Consider the following 22,479-nt stretch of genomic DNA (forward strand, 5'->3'; position numbering starts at 1 on the left):
GCAGATCATATGTTTTCGTTTGTGAAAAAAAAAATACATGAACAGTTTGACGTTGTCAGCTCTTTTCTGTTTCGTAGAGCCTGAGATTCCTCCTCTAGTTGTTTTTCATGAAGAGAGTCAGAGCTTCTAAGGCTATGTTCACACTTTGTGGATTTTGCTGCGGATCCGCAGCGGATTTGACCGCTGCGGATCTGCAGCAGTTTCCCATGAGTTTACAGTACAATGTAAACCTATGGGAAACAAAAAACGCTGTGCACATGCTGCGGAAAAAACCGCGCGGAAACGCTGCGGATTACATTCCGCAGCGTGTCACTTTTTTTCTGCGGATTTTCACCTGCAGTTGAATTTCCGCAGAAGAAACCGCAGTAAAAACCGCGATAAATTTTGGAATTCTGCTGCGGAAAAATCCGCAGTGGAATCTGTAAAGTGTGAACATAGCCTAAATCTTTTGCTTTCCCTAATGGTAAAATGTTGTTAACCTCCGGGGGCCACTAGAGGGAGCTCTCCATGTACTGTATTGAGCTCGATAGGAGCTTCATGTGCAGTGAGCTCCCTCTAGTGACTGACTGTATAACGTTTCTGTATGAAAGGGAAGCAGCTGATTTGGCGTCCTGTCACCGACAAACGGATCTATCAAGATATATACGATGTCAGGTCAGGAACCATTCAAAGATATAAAGTACTGTAAAAAAAAATACTGGCTCTAGAGGGATGGCTACATCTCAAAGACATACCATCCAGTGTCAGTAGATGTATGTGAGATTTCATTTATTTTTTCTCTGCAGGGATGAAATGTGTTAGTGTTAAAGGGGTTTTGAAGTAAGGAAAAAAAAAAAAAAGGTTGCTTTCTTACGAAGTTGTCTGCCACAATCCCTTTTAAGACGTCCTAAAATTAAAAAAAATAAAGTTTGCATCCAGCCCTCAAAAAAAAGAGAAATGAAAGACATTGATTACCGCTGCGTCCGTAAAAGTCCGATCAAAATATAAAATCACACCTTACTGTAAATGATGTGAAAAAAAATATATATATATTTAGGAAACGGCAATATGAGCCAACATTTTAAGAAATGTTCTAGGCTACTAAAATAATAATTATGTATGCCAGATGCAAAGCATTGGCCGCATGCAGGTCTTAAAGGGGAAGTGTCCACTATTTTTGCCAAGAACCCCCGACCATCATCTGAAGCCTGTGCATCTTTATAGAAATAGTCCGGTATGGAAATGTCATAAAAAACAGTGTACAAGGAATGGACAGGAGCCTGGGGCTGTGTTTATCACCATTTCCCCCTAGAATTAACCCCTGACCAAGCGTAACTTGTCACTGGTTCTCGCTGGCCCCAATATTGTCGCTTTGCACCCACCACACATGCTGACACCCTGATATGAGAACAGATACATTGTCACATTCCAAAACAAAAGAAATGCAAGAATCTGACCCTAAAACCAGTCTGGCCGCATTCACTATGCACTATGTTTACCAAGATACCTAGGCCACAGAGACCAGAAATCCACCCCTCGGTGGGGGTCATGTGTCACACGGTGCTGAAATCATTTATTTATGGAACGGTCGGAAAGTTTATCAAGATCGAATCAATCGCTTGTCAGCAATCCCCAACATTAAATCATTTGAAGGGGAACTCCATAACGAATTATGGAGAATATCATTATGTATCTTTCTTGATTCAAGGAGGGAGTTGCAGGTCTTAGCCCCGAATATCATCTGCACGGTTGCAGGAGTAAGTAAAAACTCTACATGGGGTAAAAACATATGGTTGCAGCAGACATGACGATACATCGTCTATATAGCCACCGTGGGAAAGATATGGCACATACAGACCTGTAGGTGCGGAGGGTCTTCAATGTTTTTTCTTTAGCTCGATGGCTACATTGCCAGAGGTTTTTGAATTTTTTTCTTCATTTGGGGTCATTTTAAAAAGCAAAAAGAAGAGATACGCGCCCTCATCAATTCCCTGATGCTCCTGTTCTGACACTCACTGTCCTGCACTTAGGAAATGTCCATTCAGCCAATCACTAGTTGATGAAGAGAACAACTTCAGGGGTAGAGACAAGTGAGAATTATGGAAGCATCAAAACATGAGCAGCGTTCAAACCACTGAAGGCAATCGGTGGCAAAAAAAAAAGTGCATGTCAAAATAAATAGCTTTTACCTAGAATGTCTGCGTCTGCCTAGAGCTCCTCCCTGGAACGTGATAGAGAAATATATATATTCTTAAAAGGAGAAAATGAAGGCACTCACCAGTCTTCCAAAAGATTCCTTTATTAACACCAACTCCAGATAAAATTCATGGCCGGGGGAGAAGGAGCTGAAGCTCGTGTGAGCAGAGGGGGACGACGGCCGTTTCGCGCTGTGCCTGCGCTTCTACGGGTCAATCTGTGCTCAGGTAAGACAGCGGAAATAGTGTACCGGCCCTGACACCTCCCACTACCAAAACCCTCCCACAAATCACGAAATACACCAAATATAAAAAGCACATTTAAAAACATTAAGACAAACATCTGAGACTACTTCTAAAGCTCTAACATGAATCTATATACTATGTTCACAGTAATATCGTACCCGAAATATTGGCATAGGTTCAAACTTGCAATCTACCTGACTCCAGGGTATTGCCTCTGTCTCTATAAGAAAATGGACATGTCCACACGATCATTGAAGCCAAGTGGACCCAGCGCATTACTGCACATGATCCACCTGGCCTCACGTCTCAGGAGTAAGTTATTCCAATCTCGTCCTTGGGCCGGCAGAATAACCCTTTCTATTCCAGCAAAGGTAAGACATTGCACATTACCACCATGCTCCTCTCTCACATGCGAAATCAGACTTGGGACTCCTTTCCCTGTCACCACAGACCGGCAATGTTCGCGAAAACGTATATGTAGTGGCCGAATTGTCTTCCCAATATAATACAACCTACATGGGCAAAATATAACATACACCACATGGTCAGTTCTACAAGTGATGAAATCATTAACCGTGTGTTCCACGGCTCCCATACGTAAAACGTGGTCGGTCGTATGTTGTCGGCAGTATGAACAGTGCCCACATTTAAAATTTCCTTTGGGAGTGACCGAACTGAGCCAATTACTACCCTGCTTAGTAATGCGGTTCCTCACTATTTTATCTCTCAGTCTCACACTCCTTTTGTTGGCTATTAGCGGGCCTCTCGCTACTATCTCCGACAACTCTCTGTCACGTCCTAACAAATGCCAATTCTTCTTTATTGTTCATGTAGATTCATGTTAGAGCTTTAGAAGTAGTCTCAGATGTTTGTCTTAATGTTTTTAAATGTGCTTTTTATATTTGGTGTATTTCGTGATTTGTGGGAGGGTTTTGGTAGTGGGAGGTGTCAGGGCCAGTACACTATTTCCGCTGTCTTACCTGAGCACAGATTGACCCGTAGAAGCGCAGGCACAGCGCGAAACGGCCGTCGTCCCCCTCTGCTCACACGAGCTTCGGCTCCTCCCCCGACCATGAGTTTTATCTGGAGTTGGTGTTAATAAAGGAATCTTTTGGAAGACTGGTGAGTGCCTTCATTTTCTCCTTTTAAGAGTTTGTGGACTATAGACTGTTATTTCTGAAGAGCACCCGAAGTCCCATGTTATTACGGTTTGTGGAGAGTGACATCGAGCAAGATATTGTGTTACCACCTGAAGTCGGTCCAGTGTGGACCCGAGTTGTGGGGGCAGTGCCGCTCATTTCTTTCTAGAAATTATATATATATATATACACACACACACACACACACACACACACACACACACACACACACACACACACACGATGGTGGCCCGATTCTAATGCATCGGGTATTCTAGAATATGCATGTCCACGTAGTATATTGCCCAGTCATGACCGCGACGTCATGGCAGGTCCTTCTCCCATACCATCGTTGGCACCGGAACCTGCCGCTTGCATGGAGCGGTCACCGGAGCGTCACGAAAGGTGAGTATATAATGATTTTTTTTTTCATTTTTAACAGATGTTTTTACTATTGACGCTGCACAGGCAGCATCAATACTAAAAACTTGGTCACACAGGGTTAATAGCGGCGGTAACTGAGTGAGTTACCTGTGGCATAACGCGGTCCGTTACCGCCGCTATTAACCCTGTGTGAGCGGTGACTGCAGGGGAGAATGGAGCGGGCACCGACTGCAGGGGAGGGACTAATCGGACTGTGGCCGTTGCTGATTGGTCTCGGCAGCCATGACAGGCAGCTGGCGAGACCAATTAGTGACTTGGATACCATGACAGACAGAGGCCGCGACCAATGATTATCTGTGATAGAAAGACAGACAGAAACACGGAAGTGACCCTTAGACAATTATATAGTAGATATATACAGTTATATGAAAAAGTTTGGGCATCCCTATTAATCTTAAGCTTACGGTTTTATAAAAATTGTTTTTTTGCAACAGGTATTTCAGTTTCATATATCTAATAACTGTTGGACACAGTAATGTTTCTGCCTTGAAATGAGGTTTATTGTACTAACAGAAAATGCGCAATCTGCATTCAAACAAAATTTGACAGGTGCATAAGTATGGGCACCCTTATCATTTTCTTGTTTTAAATACTCCTACCTACTTTTTACTGACTTACTAAAGCACTTTTTCTCCTTCGCCTCATTGGGGGACACAGACCGTGGTGTATGCTGCTGCCACCAGGAGGCTGACACTAAGTAACACAAAGAACGTTCGCTCCTCCCCTGCAGTATACACCCTCCTGCTGGCCCCCAGCTAACCAGTTCTTGCTTAGTGTCTGTAGGAGGCACACGGACGGGTCTGCTAGTCAGACCCAAAGATTTTACCTTTTTTCCTTTTTACCTTTTTACCTTTTACAACGGACGAATGGGGCGACGGATTCTTTCATGGTCCGATCTCCTCGAACCAACAACAGGCGAGCACGGGAGTTTTACCTCTCCGTATCCTCTCCTGCGACGTGGGAAGCCACTGCCTGAGCTGATTTTAGGGGCGACGGGCCCCTTCAAGGGCACCGATCTCCCCCCTCCCTTATCAGACGAGCACTGGAGTTTCACCTTCAGTATCCTCCTCTGCAGCCAGGCCTATTGCCGGACATTCAGCCCTGTCCACCAGGTTTTACCCTCGGCTGTACAGAGGCACCTTCCAACGTGGCGTCCGAGCAGCCCCCACTGCATCACCACTGAAATAGCGGATGATGGAAGGAGGCAGACGGTTCCTCTCCACCCCTCTTCTGCAGGGATGGTGGATGGAGGCTCCCCAACCCTGCACCGTCCTATCTACCCGGGCACAGCTCCTACCTGTACGGGGTAAGTGCACGTTAATAATTGACTTTTTTGGCGGTCATAGGTGGGCTCCATAGCGGCAGGGTCCCCACAGAGCTTCGCGGTCCCTTTCCCTTCAGTCCGCGGGTGCGCGCCGGCCGACTCTATAAATTTAGTCCCCGGCTTCGGCCCTGTTTAGGCCGCATTCCGGGAAGCCCCGCCCCCCCGCCGGCTTTACTCTAGCGGCTCCGCCCCCCTATTCTGGCGCTTCTCGGGCAGGACGAGATCTCGGCGGCCATCTTCTCCCTGACCTCAGGAAGGGGCTGCGGAGTTTCCGGCCCCTAGTTCTTCTGGAAGGGGCTGCTGCCGGCGGTTTTCAGCGCTGAGGTCAGCGCTATTCCAGACGGGGGACTCAGAATCCCGGTAAGGTGAATCGCTCCCCTCCCCCGCAAATCCGCACGTCCGGCAGCATAAAGGGACTAACATCACGGTTTTAAATACTTGGGACCCGCATTCTCTGGGGCTCAGGTCCCCTGGTCTTTAAGTCTCATGCCCAGTAGCCGCTGGGCTTGTCTCATGCCCAGTAGTCGCTGGGCTTATAGGTGCATCCCCAGTCTTTTCCATGGTTTTTCTCATGAACCCTTCTCCAGATTCCCTGGTCTTAAGAGTTCCCTAGTGTAAAAGGGGCACATTACCAGCAGAGCCGGTCACCTTTCTCATAGTGCTTAATCAATTGAGCTCAGGAGCCTTCGCTGCGCCTATCCCAGCTCCTCCCAGAGTACCTAGTTCCCCTCCTGAGATTCCATCTCTGGCATTATCCTTTTAAAAGATGCCCCGGTCTTGTCCAGCATTCCTGGTCTTAAAGGAGCATGACCAGCATTCCCGGTCTTAAAGGCACACGACCACACATGACAAGTATGCCCTGGCCTTAAGGGCACGTGACCAGCATGCCCTGGTCTTAAAGGTACGTGACTAGTATGCCCTGGCCTTCAAAACACGTTACCAGTATTTCCTGGTCTTAATGACTCATGACCAGTATGCCCTGGTCTTAAAGGCACGTGACCAGTACTCTTCGGTCTTAAACGCTAGTGACCAGTATGCCCTGGTCTTAATCTCCCATGACCAGTACGCTCATGACCAGTATGCTCTGGTCTTAAAGGCACATGACCAGTATGCCCTGGTCTTAAGGCGTTTGTCCAGCATGCCGTGGTTTTTAAAGGTGACCAGTACACGGGGACTTCTACTCTCCTGCTTTTAAAGGTACTCGACCAGTATGCCCTGGTCTTAGAGACACGTGACCATTATACCCTGGACTTAAAGGCACATGTCCAGTATGCTCTGGTCTTATAAACACATGACCAGTATGCCCTGGTCTTAAAGGCACATGACCAGTATGCCCTGGTCTTAAGGCGTTTGTCCAGCATGCCGTGGTTTTTAAAGGTGACCAGTACACGGGGACTTCTACTCTCCTGCTTTTAAAGGTACTCGACCAGTATGCCCTGGTCTTAGAGACACGTGACCATTATACCCTGGACTTAAAGGCACATGTCCAGTATGCTCTGGTCTTATAAACACATGACCAGTATGCCCTGGTCTTAAAGGCACATGACCAGTATGCCCTGGTCTTAAAGGCACATGTCCAGTATGCCCTGGTCTTAAACGCAAATGACCAGTAGGCCCTGGTTTTAAGGGCTCATGACCAGTATGTCTTGGACTTAAAGGTGCATGTCAAGTACGTCCTGTTTCTTAAAGGCACATGACCAGCAGGCCTTGGTTCTTGATGGCACATGACGCACATGAACAGTATGTCCTCCTCTTAAAGGCACAGGACCAGTATTCCCTGGTCTTAAAGGCGCATGACCAGTATTGACTGGCCCTAAGAGCACATCAGCAATCCTAAACTGGTCTCCCTAACTGAACTCTGGAGCACTCAACATGCTCCCTCTTCTACATTAGGAGTCGCCGGCTAGCAGGGGCCGCAAGTATCCTTGAATAACGTACAGGTTCTACAAAACGGAAGTTTTCTTTTCCTGATCTCTCCCCCATGTTTGGTTGAGAACAATGCGAAATATGGATCGGATATTGCCTTGATTTGCCAGAGCTTCTGAGAAAGAGGGACTCTCTCTCTCTCTTTATATCATCAACAGTGGGACGGGCGATGCACTGGACAGAAGCCTCTAAGCTGGATGCCATACCGGGTCGGATTTTTATGGTAACGGGTCCTTTAAGGGGCTCCGATTTCCGCCCACACCTTCAACAGACGAGCATATGGATTGTCGCCTCCGTGTATCCTCTTCTGCATTTAGGCCTATTGCCAGACATCTGCCCTGTCCACTCGGGGACTTCTACTCTGAGGATGTACGGAGGCACACATTTTTGGCGTCCAAGCACCCCTCCCTTTGTATCATCACTATTTAGCGCATGATGCAAGAAAGCGGACGATTCCTCTCCACGCCCCTGTTAAGAGGACGGTGGATTGAGGGTTCCTTTTTTTCTACTCTGCACGTCGATGGCTAGAGACCTGCTGGTCGCAGTCCCGTATTCTGTCTCTTGGCAGACTATCCGGGTTGTTTTTCTTGTGGTATACCTACTGGTATTCCTGCCCGATGTATCATTTTTTAAATTACCACAGACGGTCGGATAGCAAACCTAGCTCGTTCCGTCTTGTGGTTTCGGGTTCAGCGCTTTTCCCTTCCTTAGCCACCACATGGGTGGCTTGACCAATGGTCTCCTGGTCAGAGACCTTAGCTACTTTGTTTTCAACAGTATAGCTGGCCAATCTAATTTTCTGAGCGGGAGACTAGCAGGGATCGTATCTCCTCTACAGACCCAACCAGCAGTGGAAGCATTGTCCAGGATAGTCTAGATCTAGGGATCTTGGTTCCAAAAATGGAGGGAATGTAAAGTGTCACCATTCCTGGACTTCAAACTTCTAACAACCTTTGTCAAGGTCCTCCCCTTTTTCCGATGGAGTTTCTCCGCTCAGCCATTACTTCATCAGAAAGAGGTGGACTTTCTGGCATCCTTAGTCATTCGGGAGTCTTACCCTCACATGCCTATTTCTCCCCGCTACAACAATCTCTTCAAGGTCAGCTGATGGCTGAGTGGTTAAGGTCTTTGACTATTGAGTGGGAAACAGGGGTTCTATCCCCAGTGAAAGTAAATTTCTTCCTTTCCATTTGCGAACAGCATTTTCTAGTCACGACCTTGTCCTCCGGCCTGGCTACCACACCAGTGTGGTCGCAGGGGTCATGTCGGTTGTCGTGTACTTCTTGCATCATAGAAGCATGGTCGTCCTGCTCTTTTTGGTCGACTTTGTAGCTGCTCTTCTAGGACTACGCTGAGTCGTCTATATCTCTTGCAATACCCTTTCTCTGGGCTAGCAGCTAAACTTAGACAAGTTTCTTTTCCTCTTTCCCAGTTCAGCAGATCCTTTTTTCAGGATGATCCTGCCCCGCAGGATTGTTTTTTCTCTCTCGAGTCAAGCTCGTGGTTCTTCAACAGAGAGCTTGCGCACTTCATATCTCATTCCCTCGGTTCATTCAATTCGCTAGGAGGGTTCTGAGGAAAAGGACGACAATGGAAGCAGTTTCCTTCGCTGCGCCCTTTTTTTCTGCAGATCTATCAGGCTTTCAAAGAGTATTCCCTGAGCTCCTTCCTCTCCCAGATCCTTCTCCTGGTCCAATGGTCATTGGGGAATTCCAAGGCCAGTCTTCTTCCGATCTTTTCCCTGGAGTTCTGAACGGTACGTCTAATCCTGTAGCAGGCCCACTGACTTTAGGCGGGTCTTCGGTTTACCCACAGTCAAGCGCCATGGCCCAGGCACCTCTCTCTCTCTGACGAGCCGAGATATTTCATTCAGGGATCTCACCACTACATATCCCTGGAGTAGTGCTCTGGGCAGCACACATGTTCAGCCGTCAGGGTTCCTCCTCTAGTGAGTGGGAACTTCATTCGGAAGTCTTCCATCGGATCTGCCTTCACTAGACTTCTCCAGATGTAGGTCAGATGGCGTCCAAGCTGAACGCCTATGTGCTCCGGTTCATGGTTTGGCCTTGACTTTCAAGACCATCGCAGTGCATGCTCTACTCTTCCATGGGACCAATTTCTATAACTCCTCTTCTACTTCTTCTGAGATCTTTTCGGAAGCAGGAAGGGCTCCAGGGATCCCGGGAGAACCGCACTGACCATGTCAGGGTTTTTCTCGCTTGCTGTTTTTCTAGTTTTCCGTCTTATTGCGACAAATCTGGGAAGATGGACTTTCTTGCAGGGAGCCTTAACCTGTAGTTCTTCCCTACCGCGTACCGTTAGATCCGTGGGACCCTAATGATCCTCGGCTTTTTACAGTGGACTCCTTTTTTGGACCCGGACAGCCTTCACTATCAGGGAAGGTCTCTTCCCTTCTTTCTTTGCGTTCTTGTACTCCTGATGAGTCTTCGGAACTCGACGTTCTGTTCTTTGTCTTTTTTCCTTATTACCTCAAGGCAGGGTTGCCCTCTGGACATCCCCTTCCCTCATTGCCAAGGTGGTATTGTATTCCCACTGTTGCAGGGGAATCGTTCTCTCATCTCTTTCGGCTCCGATCCACACACCTCGGAAGGGATCCTCTATAACCTGGAAGGAGTGAGTGCTTCGAGTGGGTACGTATCGAGAATGGCGTCCTGCCAAGGGTTGGACGCTTTACTTGGCTTTCTCGATGGTAAGTAGGCTTCCTGACAGTCGCAGGAAGGGTCTAGCCGTTTCTTCGGCCAGGTTAGCCTGGTGGATTGTTTTCTCCATCCAGGAGTCCTTCCGAGCTAGATGTCAGCCTATCTCCCTGTCTGAGGGCTCTAGGTTCCAGACTTCGGCAAGCACGACCGCAAGCTTGTGAACTCCTCCAGTCCGCATACATTCTTGAAGCACTTTTATTCACATACTTCCACAGATGTGAGTCGGGGCAGGCGGACCTTGCAGGCCGCGGTGGCGCACTTGTAAGTAGCGGTTACACGGCCTGATCTGATGATGTCCCCACCCAGGGACTGCTTTGGGACGTCCCATGGTCTGTGTCCCCCAATGAGGCGAAGGAGAAATAGGGATTTTTGTGTACTCACCGTAAAATCCTTTTCTCCGAGCCATTCATTGGGGGACACAGCTCCCACCCTTAGCTTATTCTTTGTTTTTATCTTTTGATATTTTTATATTCTCTTATATAATGTGACATGCTATACGTTTATATGTTGCTATTGATCTCCTACTGCTTTTGCACCGAACTGGTTAGCTGGGGGCCAGCAGGAGGGTGTATACTGCAGGGGAGGAGCTAACTTTCTCTGTGTTACTTAGTGTCAGCAGCATACACCCATGGTCTGTGTCCCCCAATGAATGGCTCGGAGAAAAGGATTTTACGGTGAGTACACAAAAATCCCTATTTTTGGTTTTCTAACCTCATTGAGCTTTGAACTTCATAGCCAGGTGTATGCAATCATGAGAAAAGCTACTTAAAGTGGCCACTTGCAAGTTGTTCCCCTGCTTGAATCTCCTCTGAAGAGTGGCATCATGGGCTCCTCAAAACAACTGTCTAATGATCTGAAAACAAAGATTATTCAACATAGTTGTTCAGGGGAAGGATACAAAAAGCTGTCTCAGAGATTTAACCTGTCAATTTCCACTGCGAGGAACATAGTAAGGAAATGGAAGAACACAGGTACAGTTCTTGTTAAGGCCAGAAGTGGCAGGCCAAGAAAAACATCAGAAAGGCAGAGAAGAAGAATGGTGAGATCAGTCAAGGACAATCCTCCGACCACCTCCAGAGAGCGGCAGCATCAACTTGCTGCAGATGGTGTCACTGTGCATCGGTCAACTATACAACGCACTTTGTACAAGGAGAAGCTGTATGGGAGAGTGATGCGAAAGAAGCCGTTTCTGCAAGCACGCCACAAACAGTCGGCTGAGGTATGCAAAAGCACATTTGGAGAAGCCAATTTATTTTTGGAAGAAGGTCCTGTGGACTGATGAAACCAAGATTGAGTTGTTTGGTCATACAAAAAGGTGTTATGCATGGCGGCCAAAAAAACACAGCATTCCAAGAAAAACACTTGCTACCCACAGTAAAATTTGGTGGAGGTTCCATCATGCTTTGGGGCTGTGTGGCCAATGCCGGCACCAGGAATCTTGTTAAAGTTTAGGGATGCATGGATTCCTCTCAGTATCAGCAGATTCTTGACAATAATGTTCATGAATCAGTGACAAAGTTGAAGTTACGCAGGAGATGGATCTTTCAGCAAGACAATGATCCAAAACACCGCTCCAAATCTACTCAGGCATTCATGCAGAGGAACAATTACACTGTTCTGGAATGGCCATCCCAGTCCCCAGACCTGAATATCATTGAACATCTGTGGGATCATTTGAAGAGGGCTGTCCATGCTCGGCGACCATCAAACTTAACTGGAATTGTTTTGTAAAGAGGAATGGTCAAAAATACCTTCATCCAGGAACTCATTAAAAGCTACAGGAAGTGACTAGAGGCTGTTATTTTTGCAAAAGGAGGATCTACTAAATATTAATGTCACTTTTCTGGTGGGGTGCCCATACTTATGCACCTGTCAAATTTTGTTTGAATGCAGATTGCACATTTTCTGTTAGTACAATAAACCTCATTTCAAGGCAGAAACATTACTGTGTCCAACAGTTATTAGATACATGAAACTGAAATAGCTGTTGCAAAAAAAACAACAAAAAGAAAACAATTTTTATAAAACATTAAGCCTAAGATTAATAGGGGTGCCCAAACTTTTTCATATAACTATATAGAAAATAAATTTCAAAATTAAAAAAAAAGCAATTTGAATTTATACTTTAATACTTAAGAACTTTTTTTTTTTTTTACATCTAGTTTGCAGTTGTCTGATCGCCTCGGCTACACACAGGCAATGATCAGATCGCCTGTGTGTAGAACTAATGCTCACTTTCTATGAGCGCCGACCACAGGGTGGCGCTCATGGCAATCCGGCAATGACAGGGGGGGCGCTTGGTCCAACGTAGGCGTACTATTACACCCAACATGGAAAAGTGGTTAAACAGTCTTTTTTTTTCTCTTACAGAATTAAGCTACACACACAGAAAAAAAAACAAACACCTGACTACACAGCGTTTGTAGTCTGTTACCATGGACACGGGCCTGCAGAGAAGATTCTGTATACCCCAAATGTCATCATTTTTCTTTACAGACCCTTTGAAAGCCAAAGAAAATAATGACAAGACCGGACATTGCTTTTTGTACATACGATGTGATACTCAGAATATCATCTATTCGTCATATCACTCATTGTGCACTATGTAGTAGGTGATATAACAGGACCTAGGTTTTTTTTTTTTTTTTTTTGAGCAGCTTGATATTCATTATTAAAAAAAAACAAAAAAAAAAAACCGAACGTCTCTGGATCTTTCCCCCCCCCCCCTCTTCTTTATAGTTACATCCAAGACTTGTCACACAAAACATTTTATTTAGAAAAAAGGAGAAAAAAAAATTTTTTTACAATTCAACAATTTCCTTAAAAACAGCTTCGGCCACAGCAGCCTCTAATACTTTTCCAACTTTACGAAGTCTTTAAAGTTTGACTATAACAACACATGGGGCAGCGGGCAAGTACAAGAAGTCAGGGATCTCAGGTCTCAAGATTTGTGGGGCGTTATGTAAAGAAAGGGGCGGCCATGACAGATAACCCATCTTGGGAGGAGGGGGGGGGGTGGCGGAGATACTTTTACAGGGCAAGTGTTACCGCCAGTACCTGAATCTATACCATAGAAAACCAATATTAGCATGAAAATGTGTTCCAACGAGGCAAGAAGGGGGGATACAAAATCTGTACTGAAAACATCAGCAGCCTCGTACTTGTAGCGAGACCTCTACTTGTGAAAAATTTAGCAGCTAAAGGGATTATTCAATACCAAAAAAGGCACATTTGGCCAGAAACAGCGCCAAACATGCCTAGAGGTAGTTTGTGGTACTGCAGCTCAGACCAAGTCATGGCACAAATACCAGGAACAAATCATGGACACATTGATGCGTCACCTCAATTGAATTGGATAACGTTGCAATACCCAGTGCCGCCACTATGAGATGTATGGAGCAGTGTAACTGTAGAGACCATAGTGCTCAACGGATTGTCGCAATCCCGTCAAATCGGTGAAGTCGGACCCCTACCCATTTAATATTGATACGCGTAGGTCATCAATACTAAAATCTCAGACAACCCCTTTACGTTTTCAGTAGACCATTAGTCATCGGATACAACGAAACCCCAGTAATCAGCGTTCTCCACCCCCCTCCCGCCAACTTGAAATCTGATGGTCGGCATTTAATTCATGACTTCATAAACACGGCTCATCCGTTATTTGCGCTGGATTTTTGCAGAGCTTCCTCAGGATTGCAGGTTGGTAGAGTAGCGTTCACCGCCCTCGGCAGTAGCAGCTCCTCCTTCCAGACTCTGCGGCACTACATGACCCATCCGGCTTTCATGTCTCGTAGGCTCCAGTTCTTTTGTCGGAGACCTGTTTAGAAGAATAGATACTTAATGAGCAAGACAAAATTTTCTTGATTGGTTCCTCCTGCATTTTTATAGAGAAATCTGATTAATAACAGGAGGAGACGGGCAAGACATGGCCAAAATTTGTAAGTTAGGAAGGAGGTCACGTAGGAAGTGGTCATGCGGCATGTCTCAGTAGAAAGGGGGAAGAAAGGACAACTACTATTGCCTTAGTAATCAAGTTTTCGAAGAAAAGTTTAGGTGAGGAACCAACTACCGTAAGTAGACCTTAATTCATCGACCTAAACCTTTGCGGTACAGATAGACGTCATATAGCGGGTGTCCATATACACAGGCTACTTTGGCCTTAGTAATCAGATTTTTGTAGTGTCTACTTTCAAATGCTGTATGACAGTCTCCTATATTTGCACCACACATGGGTCACTGGAGCTTTGATATTGAGATCTCCCAAGTTGATGCTCCACCTAAAATTTCCTTCTACAAGAATCTGATTACTACATCCGCCATATGTAGACATTATTGAAGACTGCTTGGTTAACTTCTATATACAGTGGCCATAGTAATCAGATTTTTGCCAAAACAAAGAAGTTTAGGTGGAGAACCAACTAAGGAGACCTCAAAATCGTAGGTGGCTTCAGGAGCATTTCTCAGCATATACTACATAAATCTGATTAATAAGGCCAAACTAGTCTGTGTATGATGACCTCCTATACTGGACAGATTTAGGTTACGTGAAGAAAGCTTGGACTTTGTCTTGGTTGGTTCTCCAATCTCCACCTAAACTTCTCTCTACATAAATCTGATTATTATGGTCGCAGTATGCAAATCACATTTTTTGTAGATTAGGTGGAGGCCTCAAAGTCTAAGCTCTCTCCAGTGACCTAAATCTGTGCGTAGAAGTATAGGTGGTCATCATGTAGCAGGTATCATCAGCGTTCACATAGACTTCTTTGGCCTTAGTAATCAAATTTATGTAGTCTGATACATGACGACCACCTATACTTCTACCGCACAGATTTAGGTCACTGGAGAGAGCTTTGACATCTCCACCTAATCTACAAAAACGCGATTCCACACTGCGGCCATAGTAATCAGATTTTTGTAGAAAGAAGTTTAGGTGGAGAACCAACCAAGATAAAGTCCAAGCTTTCTTCAGGTGACCCAAATCTGACCAGTACAAGTATAGGAGGTAGTCATGCAGTAGGTGTCGGCATACACAGACTACTTTGGCCTTAGAAATCAGATTAGTGTAGTATATACTGACATGTTGTATGGCAACCTCCTATATTTGTACCACAAAGAATTAGAACTCAGTTGAGTGACCCAATTCGGAGGTCTCCTTAGTTGGTTCTCCACCGAAAACGTCTTTCTACAAAAATCTGATTGCTACGCCACAGTATGACGATGTTAGACAAGTAGTCTTCAATTTAGATTAAACCTGAGACTAAGAATAAATTGTGTAAGGACGACCATAAACATGACAGCCTTTGGCTTAAGGAGCATCTCCTTTGACCTTTCTAGCCAACACTTCCGCGAATGGACACGAGACAATTGGCAAATTCAGCCGCTTTGTCTAGTTATGGAAATCGTACAAGAATCCACCCACCAATTGTTCGTCTTGGGCAACCCATGATTTCTAAACCAGCCAAATACTCACATGTAATAGGTAATTATCGCAGCCACCAGACCTGCCAAGACGAAGAAGGTCAAAACGCTAAGAATGGAGGTGATGACAATCATCCCACCGCTTCTTCTACCGGGCCAGGTGTCTATGTTGGTTGAAGATACTCCTGAAATAAAATACAAAAAAAAAAAAGGTTAACCAATACCATTTGTTGACTTTCAGAGCCCTTTCTGTAGCAGCTTTCCATGATGGCTAAAAAGGAATTCCCTCAATCTGGAGGTCGCGGCGTGTTTAGGTAAAGCTCAGTGGATTTCCATTCGAACTGTGTAATACCTCACTTGTCCTGCGGAGGCAGTGTAGGAAAATTGCTCCGATTAGAGCAGATCACAGAAGGATATAGACAATTGCCAGCTGGAAAGAGTTAACGGCAGAACCAAGGTTTATTAATTTCCTCTCAATGATTGGAGAAGGCCACAAGATTGACTCGGGATTTACCAGTATCCGATCTCGTCGACGATCAAAGATCACATTGATCATAGTGATCCGCCATTACCGCACACCCTGTGATCTTAATCCTTACCTTGCTTAGTGGCGATTGGAGCCGACCAATCTGACTCGAGCAGCAATGCATTATTTGCATCGTAAAATGCATACTTAAACCTGAGAAAAAAAAAATCATCTGTAACAGCGCCACCCTTGTAAGCAGGTTGTGTTTGGTACTGTAACTTAACCCCATTTGCTTGAATAAGTGAATACCTATAAACAGTGTTGTTGTCCAGAGGTCCATTGCAGTACGCGCTATTGAAGCAGTTCACATTACTTCCCACGCGGTACACGTATTTTTCTACGTCAGCGGTGGTGGGGTTCTCGGTGCAGTCGGGATTAGCAATAGTATCAGCTACATATGGTCCTGTACTTCCCTTATCCGTCGTGTAGTAGGTACTGGTCAACGCTAGTTGCTGGCTCACAGCAGCTTAAAGAAAAAAAACGCAACATACTAGTTATATTCTTGTACATAGGGGCAGCATTATAGTAGTTATATTGTACATAGGGGGCAGTATTATAGTAGTTATATTGTACATAGGGGGCAGTATTATAGTAGTTATATTCTTGTACATAGGGGCAGTATTATAGTAGTTATATTCTTGTACATAGGGGCAGTATTATAGTAGTTATATTCTTGTACATAGGAGCAGTATTATAGTAGTTATATTCTTGTACATAGGGGCAGTATTATAGTAGTTATATTCTTGTACATAGGAGCAGTATTATAGTAGTTATATTCTTGTACATAGGAGCAGTATTATAGTAGTTATATTCTTGTACATAGGGGCAGTATTATAGTAGTTATATTCTTGTACATAGGAGCAGTATTATAGTAGTTATATTCTTGTACATAGGGAGCAGTATTATAGTAGTTATATTCTTGTACATAGGGGGCAGTATTATAGTAGTTATATTCTTGTACATAGGGGGCAGTATTATAGTAGTTATATTCTTGTACATAGGGGCAGTATTATAGTAGTTATATTCTTGTATATAGGAGCAGTATTATAGTAGTTATATTCTTGTACATAGGAGCAGTATTATAGTAGTTATATTGTACATAGGAGCAGTATTATAGTAGTTATATTCTTGTACATAAGGGGCAGCATTATAGTAGTTATATTCTTGTACATAGGGGCAGCATTATAGTAGTTATATTCTTGTACATAGGGGCAGTATTATAGTAGTTATATTCTTGTACATAGGGGGCAGTATTATAGTAGTTATATTCTTGTACATAGGGACAGTATTATAGTAGTTATATTCTTGTACATAGGAGCAGTATTATAGTAGTTATATTCTTGTACATAGAAGCAGTATTATAGTAGTTATATTCTTGTACATAGGGACAGTATTATAGTAGTTATATTCTTGTACATAGGAGCAGTATTATAGTAGTTATATTCTTGTACATAGGGACAGTATTATAGTAGTTATATTCTTGTACATAGGAGCAGTATTATAGTAGTTATATTCTTGTACATAGGAGCAGTATTATAGTAGTTATATTCTTGTACATAAGGGGCAGCATTATAGTAGTTATATTCTTGTACATAGGGGCAGTATTATAGTAGTTATATTCTTGTACATAGTGGGCAGTATTATAGTAGTTATATTCTTGTACATAGCGGGCAGTATTATAGTAGATATATTCATTGTTGCACTTACAGTCCTTCACTACGTATAAGGCGACTTTGTTCGGCGTGGTCTTTGTATAGAAGCAGTAGGGTCTCTCTAAGGTGACGGTATTCTGGGTTGGATTGATGTTGCAGACGCTGGAGCGGCACAATAAAGGCGCCACGGCGTGTGCTAGAAATAAGAACGATCATAAATAGTTTGCCCGATCAGTTTCAGATTCCAAATCAAAACTATGAGAAAACCTAAAGAATTCTACCAAATCCGTCCTGCGGGATCGTTTCTTCTTACAATCCTCAGATCAGGGTTCCCACACCCCCAGTTATTTTATGGCTGTAAGACCAACTCCAACATCATCCACATCGACCTCCCCTCTCCAAACAGTTTTCAGAAAGAAAATAGGTGTAAACTGAAGGCTTGTCCAGACTCTTTTCCTCCAAAAAGAGCGCCACACCTGTCCACAGGTAGCATATGGCATTGCATCTCAATCTTAGTCTCCCATCTGCACATAAAACCTCCAACTCGGATCCTCAACGATAGTTTCATTTGCCATTTTTACAAAAAAAAAAAAAAAAAAAAAAAACACTAAAATTTGCAACTTTTTTTTTTAAATTTGCGCTTTTTATGATCCTCACATTTATCCTAAATTTCACCATCTACACGGATTTCTGTAAGAGCTGCGCTCCAGAAGGTGTGTAGATAGTCTAGCCGTTTTTGGAATGGAGAAAGGGGAGTAGAAATAAAACAATAAATAAGAAAATACATAAAAAAAAAAAAGGGGATATATTATATCTTTTTTTTTTTTTATTTTTTTTTTTTTAGCAACTCTTGCAGATTCCATTCACTTGCCCCATGCGACATCGAAAGTAGCCCCAATATTGATATTGATGCACAATCCCACCCTTAGTGGTCCACCTGATGATCCTCCATCTACGTGGACTTACGCACAGATGTAGCAGAGCCGATCGTGTGATTTAAAGCTACAGCTGGATCCCATAAGGTTTCCTTATGTAGGAAATCCCGAGAATTCCAACATTCCGTTCCAGAGCTCAGCTCTGCTACATCTGTATGTACATAATGATATCAGGTACTGAGGAAATCCATAAAAGTCACTTACCCCAATCATTCTGCAGCAGGGCGACCCCAAAAACGAGCAAACACCTCCAGACCCCCATAACTCATGAGCAGTCACAGGAAACCTGTATCCAGACCAGCAGCTGAAGTCCTAACTCCACCGCATGGGAAATGTCCTGCAGGTGTGCACTGGCCCGCCCACCGCTGCCGGCTCCGCCCATCACCTCCAGCCAATCACAGACCGGCTTATAAAAAAAAAAAAAAAAGGTATAGGTGCGACATATCAAAATTTGGAAAAAAAAAAGGGACATTTTTTTTTGGATGAAAGTTTTCAAAAAGTGGCAAAAGTTTTTCTTATGCTTGGTGAAAAATAGTATTTTTTCAGAATTTTTTCTTAAGATTTATTTTTTATTTTTTAGCTTTTTAATTTTTTTAGGGAATTTTCCAGGATCCACTTAAAAAAGTGACTATTTTTTCAGAATTTTTTCTTAAGAATTATTTATTTATTTATTTATTTTAGCTTTCTAATTTTTTTTTTAGAGAATTTTCCAGGATCCACTTAAAAAAAAAAAAGTGACTATATTTTCAGAATTTTTTCTTAAGATTTATTTATTTATTTATTTTAGCTTTTTAATTTTTTTAGAGAATTTTCCAGCATCCGCTTAAAAAAAAAAAGTGACGCTCACATTTTTTTTTTTTTTTTTTTATCATCGGGTGTTTTTCAAAACTTGAAGAGGATAAATAAAAGTCTGAACACAACCATTTTGGTAGAGTTTTTTTTTTGGTCAGGATTTTTTTTTTTTTAAAGCTCCTCCTAAAAACATAACTCTATAGTAATAACTCTATAGTAATTTTTTGGCAAAAAAAAAAAAAAATGCATAAAAAAAAATAATTAAAAAAAAATCACATTTTTTTTTCTACATATTGCGGTATTTTTATTTTCCAATTTTGATCAGAGCTCGAAACGCGTCACCAGCACCGATACGAAAATGTAGCATTTTTCATCTGCCCTTTAGGGGTGAAAAATTCTAAAAAAAATATATATATACAGTATATATCAAAATTGCATAAATTGAGATTTTGTATAAAACTGCGCACAAATTCTTGTTCTCGAAATACCACCGTCCTGTGACGTATATATGTGTGCTGCGCTGTACCGCATAGTGAGCATACGCACGCAGTAGTAATAGTGCACTATATGTTCACACGGTTTTCCCATGATTTTTCCCACATTTCCACTATCTTTCATATACGGCACTGAGCAGAGCACCATATGGCGGCACTACTCGCCCTATCCTTAGACATGTATTTGTCACCTGCCCTTCCCCTTCTTTTAGAGCCTGAGTTTTGGGTGACGTGTAAGCTTTATTTGATGAGGACCTTTATCATACACATGTGCAGTTTCAGGTGGGCTGGTGGAATGTGGTTAGTCCGGACGTGGCGGGTCCGTTCCATTGGTTGTTCTAAAACATCCAGTTTTTCCACATCGTTACAAAAAATGTGTCGTCTTTAGTTTACACAGCTCCAAACCTTTCTGTGCGCTTTATTGTGTTACTAACTAACGCGGAAAAAAAATCGCAAAAAATAGTTTTTCATATTTTTTTCCCTAACATGATGCTTTAAGAGCATTTTCTTTCTCCTGTTCGAAACCTTAACAGTCACTTATAACTAGGCTCATAGTAATCTAAAGAAAACTTACCACCGGGTCACCAGGGACTGGACACTGCACTACTAGACCTCTAGGGACTGGGGACTGCAAAATTAGAACACCAGAGACTGGGGACTGCACAATTAGACTTTCAGGGACTTGACCCTGCACCACTACACCACCATAGGCTGGCCACTGCACCACTAGACCACCAGAAACTGAGTAGTGCACCACCAGACCTCCAGGGACTTGGCACTGCACCACTAGACATCCAGGGACTGGATACTGCACCACTAGACCCCCAGGGACTGAACACTGCACTACTAGACCACCATGGACTGGGCACTGCACCACTAGACCACCAGGGACTGAACACTGCACCACTAGACCCCCAGGGACTGGGCACTGCACCACTAGACATCCAGGGACTGGATACTGCATCACTAGACCCCCAGGGACTGAACACTGCACTACTAGACCACCAGGGACTGGGCACTGCACCACTAGACCACCAGGGACTGAACACTGCACCACTAGACCCCCAGGGACTAGGCACTGCACCACTAGACATCAAGGGACTGGATACTGCACCACTAGACCCCCAGGGACTGAACACTGCACTACTAGACCACCAGGGACTGGGCACTGCACCACTAGACCCCCAGGGACTAGGCACTGCACCACTAGACATCAAGGGACTGGATACTGCACCACTAGACCCCCAGGGACTGAACACTGCACTACTAGACCACCAGGGACTGAACACTGCACCACTAGACCCCCAGGGTCTGGGCACTGCACCACTAGACATCCAGGGACTGGATACTGCATCACTAGACCCCCAGGGACTGAACACTGCACTACTAGACCACCAGGGACTGGGCACTGCACCACTAGACCACCAGGGACTGAACACTGCACCACTAGACCCCCAGGGACTAGGCACTGCACCACTAGACATCAAGGGACTGGATACTGCACCACTAGACCCCCAGGGACTGGGCACTGCACCACTAGACATCCAGGGACTGGATACTGCACTACTAGACCACCAGAGACTTGGCACTGCACCTCTAGACCACCAGGGACTAGGAACTGCGCTACTCTACTACCAGGGACTGGGCAGTGCACCACTTGACCACGAGGGACTGGGCAGTGCACCACTTGACCACCAGGGACTAGGCACTGCACCACTAGACCACCATGGGCTGGGCACTGCCCCAATAGATCACAAAAGACTGGGCACTGCACCACTAGACCACCAGGGACTGGGAAATGCACCACTAGACCACCAGGGACTGGGCACTGCACCTCTAGACTTCCAGGGACTGGACACTGCACTACTAGACCACCAGGGACTGGGCACTGCACCACTAGACTTCCAGGGACTGGGAAATGCACCACTAGACCACCAGGGACTGGGCACTGCACCTCTAGACTTCCAGGGACTGGACACTGCACTACTAGACCACCAGGGACTGGGCACTGCACCACTAGACTTCCAGGGACTGGGCACTGCACTACTCTACCACCAGAGACTGGGCAGTGCACCACTTAACCACGAGGGGAAACTGGGCACTGCACCACTAAACCACAAGGGACTAGGCACTACACCACTACACCACCATGGCCTGGGCACTGCACCACTAGATCATAAAAGACTGGGCACTGCACCACTAGACCACCAGAAACTTGGCAGTACACCACTAGACTTCCAGGGACTGGGCGCTGCACCACTAGACTACCAGGGACTGGGAAATGCACCACTAGATCACCAGGGACTGGCCACTGCACTAGACCACCAGGGACTGGGAATTGCACCACTAGACCACCATGGGCTTGGCACTGCACCACTAGACCACTAGGGGCTGCACTACTAGACCACCAGGGACTGGGCAGTGCACCACTAGACCACCAGGGACTGGGCACTGCACCACTAGACCACCAGGGACTGGGCACTGCACCACTAGACCACCATGGGCTTTGCACTGCACCACTAGACCACCAGGGACTGGGCACTGTACCAGGAAATGGATTTAGTTCTATGACCTTGCAAGGTAAAAGACATGGCACAAAGTACCCATGGCCTGGAACTATAGGACACTGGGTTAAGGTAAGGATAATAATCCAGTACTGGACATTACATGACTGGACCACCAGGGC

General features: G+C 44.8%; 1 protein-coding gene across 1 annotated transcript; it reads right to left on the reverse strand.

The window, feature by feature from the left end:
• Positions 1-12,725: 12,725 nt before the first annotated feature.
• Positions 12,726-18,845, reverse strand: UPK3A (uroplakin 3A). Its single transcript, XM_069763317.1, has 6 exons — positions 18,712-18,845; positions 17,628-17,768; positions 16,170-16,386; positions 15,994-16,073; positions 15,447-15,579; positions 12,726-13,793 (listed from the first exon to the last, which is right to left on the reverse strand). The coding sequence occupies exons 1-6, from the start codon at positions 18,767-18,769 to the stop codon at positions 13,664-13,666; spliced, it is 759 nt and encodes a 252-aa protein (XP_069619418.1). The 5' UTR covers positions 18,770-18,845; the 3' UTR covers positions 12,726-13,663.
• Between the last annotated feature and the right edge of the window lie 3,634 nt (positions 18,846-22,479).

Source organism: Ranitomeya imitator, chromosome 4 (assembly GCF_032444005.1).
Source record: "Ranitomeya imitator isolate aRanImi1 chromosome 4, aRanImi1.pri, whole genome shotgun sequence".
NCBI lineage: Eukaryota > Metazoa > Chordata > Amphibia > Anura > Dendrobatidae > Ranitomeya > Ranitomeya imitator.